Below are 9,541 nucleotides of genomic sequence, written 5' to 3'. Positions count from 1 at the left end.
GCAACACTCTGAGGATGCAATAAGAGCAGAGAAATAATGACATTTCGCTGCCCTTACTGCCACAAGGTAGGCTTTAATAGTGACTCTAACCCAAGTTTGGTCAGACTCGTCTTTAGTTTTCCACCAACGATGCTCAATACATCTCTTGGCCCTTTTCAGCTCCCTTAACTCCTCCATAAACCATGGAGAGTGCAGGGAGAAATGGGCCAAAAGAGGGCACACAGGTGTGATCCTATCCAAGGCCCCAGCCACCTCCTTATTCCAGGCTGTGGCCAGGGCCTCTGCTGGACTGTGCAGCAAAGCCCCAGGAACAACCCCCAGCTCCCTTTGGAACCCTTGCAGGTCCATCAGTCGCCGGGGGCAGACTGTTTGAATAGGTCCTGCCTCCCTGCAGCGGGGGCAGCATAGGAGAATCTCAAGGCCACCAGGGAGTGGTCTGACCATGTCAGAGGGGATAATATCAAATCCCCCACCAGATCACACTGCCACTGCTCTGACAAGAAAACCATGTCTGGAGTGTGACCACTGTCCTGAGTCAGGCCACAGATGACCTGGGATAGGCCCATGGCTACCATGGTAGCCATGAATTCCCGAGCCGCCACCGGGGCCAACCCCAGAGATGGCAAATTAAAGTCCTCCAAGACAATAAGCCTGGGGAACTCCACTGCCAACCCCGAGATGGCCTCCAGCAGCTCAGGCAGGGAGGTTGCTACGCAGCAGGGAGGCTGGTACAGAAGCAAAACTCTCAACTATATAGCCTTATAAATAAGAATTGTTCCATATCAGCATTAGAATCCCTGAATCCTTGCAGGAGTAATGGGGTACTGGAATCTGCTTTATGTACATTACATATACAAAAAATAGTTCCTCATTAGTAGTTGTAAATTATTTGAAGTAATAAATATTGTCAGACATGAAGAAAGTCTTCTTCAGAGCAGAGTTCCCTACAAAGGCTGTTATATTTGTAAGCCCTCACTTCATCTGACGTGTCACTTTCATAGTATGTTAAATCAGATGGCACAATTCCCATCCTTTATGCCCGCCTATTAAAAGTAGTGCTCTTTATTGACTTTGGTTCTCCATGCCAAGGGCTTTGCAAGCAGTACTATGACACCCTGCCTTGCCTGAATTCCACTGAATTTGGAAGTTTTCTTTTATGTAGTATAAAATATGTTTGGGGCATGGTAGCCAAATATCCGTTGGTATGTTCCCATTTGTACTGCTGGAAGGAGCCTTTCTCATGTTACAGTTGAAAGACAATACTTGGAGGTAGTTGCCTGAGTGAATTCTTTCTCCATGTGATTCCCTTGCTGTGGAACTTCTTCCCTTTGAAGATGCTTCACTTTCATAAATTACATGTAAAGGAATGTAGAGTTGACCTTGGGAAGAAATGAACAAGCCTTTAAGGGGTGTGTGGGGGTGGGAAATTATGGAAAAGATTATACAGTCCTGAAAAGGAGGGAAGCTGGAGAAAAGAATGCTTAAAAAACCCCTGCTTTAATTTTGTTTAGTCTAAGATGAAACACAGGAAACTTGGACAGGTTTTCAAGATTCTGTTAGTCGACCTTATTACAGTGAAGAGCATTCCTGGGATCCCTGCCATGAGTGTTTCTTGAGCTGGCCTACCTCAAAAAGCTGACACTACATTTTTTTTTTTAATCCAGGTCTTGACTATTGCATTTTCTGCAATAAGCAATATATGAATAATAAAACTGAAAAAACATGATGATGATGATGATGATGATGATGATGATGATGACGACGGTGGTTGGTCACACAGTCAGCCAGATGTTTAGGCTGGATTTGGCATCATCATCATCATCATCTCCATTGATATGGATACCCATTCACCAAGTGACTCTGGGCAGCTGACATTAAAAACACCCCCCAATACAAATGTTAAAAAATAAAGAAAAGAAAAGAAAAGAAAAGAAAAGGAAATAATATGAGAAAGCCACCTATAGCACCAGGTGCCCTCCTTCTCTAACAAAAGGATCCAAAGGAAGGACAAGAAAACACAAAAGTGTTAAAAGGAATGTCGAGGTTGGGAGGGGAAGGTGTAAAAGGACATTATGTTGATAGGAAATGTTCTTGTGGTGTTTTCCATGATATCTAGCAATGAGCTAGCCAGATCCACAGGTGTGATGTTACCCAAGCTCTGAGCCATGCTAAAGCAATACTTGTATCTGCAAACGTGTACATGTGTGGTTATTCAAAGAAATATTCATGGTAGTGTGATATGAGAAGTTTTCTGATTAACAAGCAATATGCAGCTGTGTAAATACAAGGATTGCTCTGGAAATTGGCATTTGGCTCATTCCCTAATGTAGCCCTAATATATTATTATGGGGAGGGGTGTGTGTGAGGATATCTATTCCATTACTGTGTCAATACCATTGCTAAAAGTTAAGCCTAGATGTCTGGAAGCAAGCTACAGTACTAAGTTACATTTTATTTTAACAATTCTGGATGAACATGGGCCCATTCTGGTCAGATACCCAGTTACCTAAACTGCCATTTTTGTTCAAGTGAATCTCCCTAAGCTTTAAGATATTCAGATCAAGCCCTGCTGTCTAGTTTTGTTCTAGTAATTTGTTTTAGAGACATGGGAACTAAATTACCCCCATTGTTTTATAGTCTGCATAGGACCTCATTCCCATTCTGACTTTTGCATAGCAACCCCCCCCCCCCTTTCCCATTCATTCTAGTGGGAAGTTGTTTTCCATACCAATAGAAATAGCCAGCATGGTCCTTCCAATCCAGTTTTGGGCTACAGTTGAACTGAGGATTAACATCTTCATTTTCTGCATGCCAAGCTCCCAATGTGGATTGAGTATTTACACAGGCTGTTTAGGAGAAAAAGTAATCCTGCACCTAAGACAAAACTATTAGACAAATATTGCATGCAAGTTTGGCCCAGGAGTGTTCATATTATATACAGCATACTTCTGTGGTGACACTTAGATTATGAAACTTCCATCCTGGGGAAGTTGTTCAAGAGTCTTTTCTTTGTTGACTGAAAATCTGTGGTCAAGGGTTTTGGGTAGGGTTTTTCCCAATTTGCAATGAGAAATTTCTTTTGAGCCATGCTAGTAATCGTTACATGAATTTTAGCATTACTTGCATTATTTTATTGTAAATGACCAAAAAAAAATAGCAAAAGGAATCTGAAATTCCAGGAAGGGCTATGCGTAGAAGCTATATACTTTGTCCGTTGTCCACTTCACAGAAGGGCAAAACTCATTAGTAGAAGATTTATACTGCTAGAATTAGCATAAGAATTTTAAGTATGCATGAATCACCACTAGAACCAAAACATTTTCTAAATGGCACAACAAGTAGTAAAAGGGTTCAAGGCTACTTTCTTCTCAAATGAAAAAGATCAGTTTTTCAAAAATAAAGAAATCAACAGTGCAGTTGTGTCAGTTATTCACTTTCCAAGTTAAAGGCAACTGTGATAGTTATGAGAGAAATAATAGAGCCCAGTACTTTATACTGCTAAAATACAGATTAATTTGTCTTGAAGGATAGAGCCAAATCTCCTCATTGGTGCAAATCAAAAGAAGTTGAACAATGCACAATTATTATACAATACTACCCACCACCCAGAACAGAACTTCTTTCCTATTTTATATTCATATATGGAATTAGGCTATCAGACCTGACATTTTAAGTCATTCTAACAATATTGAAGATCCATCCCTGCACTGTAACATTACCTACTGTCTTTTAGATAAAGGTCCTTACAGCCCATTAGTTCCAGTCTTGTTTTATATTTAATGATTTTTTTAGAGTAATTTGTCCTATAATAGGTTACAATCTTGGATCAGACCAGAACATACCATTTACATATTTGGGTCACGGAGCAGAAAAGATTGATTCATATTTACTGTAACTGGTAAAGACTTTTCTTTTAGGCCAGACTACTGAATCTGGGCATACTGCACCCTTTTCTTTATCTGAAATGCATTGTTTGACTCTTTTAACAAAATTATTTGGAATGGTTTCCCTCTCTGTACTAAGTTCCATTAGTTCTCTCTTTTGATCCAGATTTAGCAAGATGACATCTAAAGAACTGTGTGCATTAGATAATATCCAAATTATTATGCTTTTTGTTTTTTTGTTTTTATTTTGTTTTTGTTTTTTTGTTTGAAATGGCTTAATGACATTTGAGTCAAGTGGTTTATTGACAGAATAAACCTAGACATAGTGGTCTGTAATTTCACAAAGTAGAAACATAGTCTCAGTGTACTACCAAATGATAAGAATAACATTTAACTTTGTAATAACGATGGATAAAAAACAAATTACTGTGACAATTTTTCCCAATGCGATTAAACACTCAAAAACAATTTTTTCCAGCTATCTTCATTTATTTTGCTAAGTTGTTCAGACTAATTAAGTATGATGAATTCAGGCGAAAGTGTTGGCAAATGTTTCCGCATCAAATCAAAGTGTACCAAATGACAGAAGTGAGGACAGTAGATAGAAGCACAACAGTGAGAACATTTGAACGTTGGATATTTCAATTCTGCAGTGCAATCATGTGAAAAATTGTGATTAGTGAGAATGATTTGCATGATTCATTATGATTTGCATCATAAGGCATGATTTTGATTATATTCAAGCTGTCAGAGTTCATTTGGTAAGCATAAATGGCCCACAGCTTATTTCCCTCTTATTTAAGGCAGCCTTTGTAGCAACGAGAGGAATAATCCAGTGCTTTACACACCAGTACTTTGCAGCGAATATAAACTGTGGAATAGTTGTTGTGAAACCTGAAGCGTTTAAATCTGAAGCTGATGATCCTCCTGTTTCTTGAAAAAAAAAGTCTATATGTACTGTCTCTTATGCACCTGAAAGAGAGGAAACAGACAGAGAAATCATTTTTGTAGAACCTACACAAGCACAATTATCACTGTATTAAACTAGCAAGAGAGTGTTCCACTGAAGATCATGTTTAACATAAAGTATCTGCAAATAGATTTACTCATTTGCAAGTATTTGTATATTTGCAAATAGATTACTAGTCAACCCATTCTGACAAGAAAATAGACAAAAATGATAAAAAAGGAAGTTTTCAAAATGAAAATTTTTGAAAAACCATACATACATAGCCATCCTACAGGGTAAAGAACATTACGCTGAGCACAGAAAAAGAGTAAGAAATATTAAGCCAAAGAAATTACAGGCCTAAGATAATGGAATGAATCAGAAATATAACTAAGTCTAGTATGCACCAAAGCTATTCACAATATGTCTCCGTACCATTTCATCCTTGCAAACCATCCTCATTTCCACCATGTACATGCAACACTTTGTACATTGCCTTTTGTTTTTTGAACTTCTATCCTCCCTAGTTTTGAAGATCTCATCAACTCTATATCCATTACTTTCTCAGTCTTTCCCCTCAATCCATTCATTCTTCTTTGATGTGTTGGTTTGTGATTCAATCCCCATTCATTCTCTCTATATGACCAACAACTTCCACATATTTCTCTCATACAGGTCACTCACTTTTGTATTCATCCACTGTCATTCAGCATCTATTCATTCTTGACCCTATCTCATCTTACTTTACTGCACACTTAATTAATCAATTAATTACTTAAATTAACTCTGCATTCAATTTATTTTCATGTTTCTCCTGACAAACTCCCATTTATAACAAACTGGATGGAAACAGTCGTGCACACAGCCAGTTTAATTTCTTTTGACAAAAATTCATTTCTCACAATAGACCATATACTATCCATTAACTTTGTACCAGTATTTCCCTGAGAATCACATAAGGCACAGGGACCACAGATGGTCCATCCTCCTCTATATTTATTCTACTGAGTTTCTTAGATTATTCCTAGCAAATGAATGGAAACAAAGTATCACACATTATTATGTTATCTATCTCCAAATAGGTCATACCAGGAAGTCAGTAAGAAATATCATTTCATGAAAACAGTGGTTTGGATTTTGGACTACTGTACACACTTGGTAGATGTCTTTCAAGCCATCTGGGGAAAATTGTTCTGCATTTGTAAACATGTGTGCATTCATAAGGCATTTTCAATTTGTTCTGCAATTATTTCATATTATTTTGCAATTGCAATTATATACTAGCTCCAGGGTCAAAACTGAAGTTTATGATGCATTTGATGATCAAGAAAGGTTTTCACAAGAGAGAGTTGCAAAAGGGACTAGAGACTAAAGATAACTGGTATGTAATAGAAATATTAAGGGCAAATTGGCAAAAATAATTGGTGGGTGGGTAGGATCCAGTAATAGATTGTCAAAAAAGCCAAGCAAAACTAAGTAGGAGATAGAATATTTAATCAATTTATGTTTGGTATCAAGAAATAGAAGGAAATGGAACAGGAGGGGGAGAGAATGACTGGAGAGCTTAAAGTACTCTTCACCATCATGTTTTGGTCCAGATGTGCTGGACTCTAACTTATCTAAACCTTATCTATCATGATCATTGGCTGGGCTGGCTACAGTTATGGGAGCTGAAGTTCAACACATTTGGAAAGCATCAGGTTGAGAAAAGCTGATTCAGAGGTATATCAAGATAGGTCCAGAAGAATAGTGTGGAGAGGCAGGCAGATTAAAGGGAAGGTTAAATTTATCTACATAGGATAGACAGGCAAAAAAGTAATGATTACATGAAGAAATACTGATTTATTAGCCTTACCCTCTATTCATCATGATGTAATTCTCAGTCGTGAAGTCATAAGGATTAGGGGATGCCACACAAGAGTCTATGAATAATGTCAGATCTCTACTGAAGGTATAGAGTGTGACTTGGATATACACATTCTGGTTCAGGTTCATAAAGTAACCCATGTTATTTATTGGCTGTAAAAAGAAAGATGACTGATAAAATAAGAATTCCACATGGAATCTTGGTCCTTGGTTTGTGAATTCAAATTCATTGATGTTGTGGGTGACTTCCATATTTCTGTTGGGCTCCATTTTGCAGATAAAACGAAACTGAGGATTTACACCATTTCCAGAGCTGCTGACAGTATTGGAGAAACTGCTAATCTTCCCATTATTCTGTTAAAAGATCAGACAAAATATATAAATGTAATCATTTTTAAAATATCAGAGATACGGTTTTGATGTTGACCTATGTTTTAGTCGGCAGTTACTGTTATAACCCTCTATTCTCTGGGATAGGAGTCAAAGGGTTGGGTAACTTCAAGGGTTTCACAATAATACAGTTTTGAAATATTTCCCTCCCTATAGTTCTTTTAAGGTAAAAATAGCAGGGATGAGAGAAAAAGAGCATAGTAATCTTCAAATTGAATAGCAAAATCCTGCACAGGAACTATATTAAACCAATGCAGAAAGTCTCTAACTCAAGTTTAAAAATGAAAATATTCAAAAACTGTTTTAAAAGTAAGATCAGGAAAGACTGAAGGGCCCACCTTCCTCTGCCACTTGCTTTTTTGCAGGTGCTACGATAGCAGGCTCACTGGCAAGGCTGGTTCCTCTGAGAAAGGCCACTTAAGTGCTTGTACATTTTTTTAAAGGCTGGCAAATGGGTGCATTATCATTATTGCAAATATAATACACCTGTAAGAAATAATATAGCAGCAACCCTACTTTCTCTGGCATTTTCATGCAATGATATGTCTTTCTCTCTAAGTAAACAAATAATAAGGCTTCAAAAATAATCAGGATTTAGGAGGTGATAAAATTCATTGGCTGGCTATACCTGTTAATAGTACAGAGTGCATCACATCACATCATGCCACCCCACCCCACGCAGTCACCATTATCTATATATGGAAAGAAGCTGTGACAATGTCTAATATTCTGCAAAGCCAAAAAGTCCGTCACACCTCCGAATTGCCTTTGAATCTCTCTAAAGCCGTGTTTTTCAAACTTTGCAATGTTAAGATGTGTTGAAGTCCACACATCTTAAAGTTGCCAAGTTTGAAAAACACTGCCCTAAAGCAATTCAAAGGCATCTGATTAAATCCAATGCCTCGAACTGATTGAAGATTGAATCATTTTGGAGTGTGTGTATGAGCATTCATGCTTATATTAGGAAGGTGGTGCTCAATATTGTACTCCTTTTCTGCTATCAACTAAACCAGAAGTTTTCAAACTTTTTCAGGCTGTGGAACTCATAAAACCCACACACACACACACAGAATCTCTTCTCAAGAGGCAAAACTCTATGATAGGAAATTGGCTGCTTTTCAATACTGTAAGTATTTTCTTTTGTGTTTAGTCTCTCACAGAACCCCATCAAGTTCTTACAAAATCCCAGGATTTAATGGAAACCAGTTTGAAAAATCCTGAGCTAGACTATTTAGACTCTTCTAGGTTTATTAAGAAGGAAATCTCATTCATCTAAAGACCCTTATCACATCACTTAGGCTGTCTAATTTTTTTACTGGGTTAACTGGGTCCACCTAATCATGCTCTCTAATTTTATTATTGTTTTTGGTCCTGGCCATCTGGCGTAAAGTGTTATAATGTCAACTACTTTAGGTGATCAAATATTGGCTTAACATTCCCAGATAAGAATTTTCTTTTCTCCTCTACTTAAGTACAGTTCATTGCAGGAAAAAAATAATTTGACGCTTTATTTTTGAGATTTTCAGTCCTAAACCTCCCAAAATAGCATTCCATTTTAATAAACTATCATATTATTAGATGTGCATATACTTACTTCCCTGTTTGTCCCACAACCATCATATGGTATATAGAATATAAACTCATCACTTGTAATCTCAGGTTTACAGGCAGCATCGCTTAAGTACAAATTACAGTCAAAACAGCCCTTTGAAATGAGATATTGTTTCCCGATAACTGCCTTCATGTACTCCGTCAAGCAAGAAAGTGTTACTGCAGAGGGAGAAAAGAAATGTGTTGTCAGTAAATAGAAGTAAATATATAAAATTGTAATCAGGTTATTTGTAGATACAGATATCATTGGCTTACCATTTTTTTAAAAAATAAATTTTATTTTATTTATTTTATTAAAATTAAATTACAAATACATTACAGCATTGTGAACAGCTTGATAGCTATGTCTACTCTCTAACATGCGGACAAGCATATTATTTCTAATAATTATGGCAGAGAGATACTGAAAGATGGAGATTGGGGAAATGATCATTTTGATTATGGGTCTAAAATGGATAAAAAGCTAATCAAGAACATAAGAATTGGTTTACCATTGGTTAAAATAATAATGCTTATTGTACTTAAGATTTATCACTCTGCATTTCCAATTTACTCAGCAATTAGTTCATATTGTTTTACAATTATAATTACTTATTAGATCATTTCAATATTGTTTGGTGTGGTTGCACACATTAATCTCAGGGCCTTATTAGTTACAGAGCTCCTAGTACTGTGAGTCAAAAGCCACTACTCAGCTGTTCCATCTTTTCCTTTTTAACAGGTTTCCTGTGATAAGGCAAAAGACGGATGAAAAGTTAGGGAAGCCAGGAGTTAAAAACAGAAGGCAATCACATCAGAACTTTGTGTAAAATTCTGTGAATGAGACAGGTGATTACACACT

At 37.0% G+C, this 9,541-nt stretch overlaps 1 protein-coding gene across 1 annotated transcript; it reads right to left on the bottom strand.

The window, feature by feature from the left end:
* Positions 1–4,358: 4,358 nt before the first annotated feature.
* On the bottom strand, positions 4,359–8,845 carry LOC148213598 (scavenger receptor cysteine-rich domain-containing protein DMBT1-like). Its single transcript, XM_088131902.1, has 3 exons — positions 8,684–8,845; positions 6,689–7,053; positions 4,359–4,856 (listed from the first exon to the last, which is right to left on the bottom strand). Exons 1-3 carry the CDS (start codon positions 8,831–8,833, stop codon positions 4,679–4,681), a joined length of 693 nt encoding a protein of 230 aa, XP_087988028.1. The 5' UTR covers positions 8,834–8,845; the 3' UTR covers positions 4,359–4,678.
* Positions 8,846–9,541: the final 696 nt, after the last annotated feature.

Source organism: Python bivittatus, unplaced genomic scaffold, assembly GCF_059951505.1.
Source record: "Python bivittatus isolate LINGU-HERP-01145 unplaced genomic scaffold, Pbiv_v1 ctg000980_np1212, whole genome shotgun sequence".
Classification (NCBI taxonomy): domain Eukaryota; kingdom Metazoa; phylum Chordata; class Lepidosauria; order Squamata; family Pythonidae; genus Python; species Python bivittatus.
The sequence above is the reverse complement of the archived record's forward strand: the minus strand, read 5'-3'. Positions and strand labels throughout refer to the sequence as shown.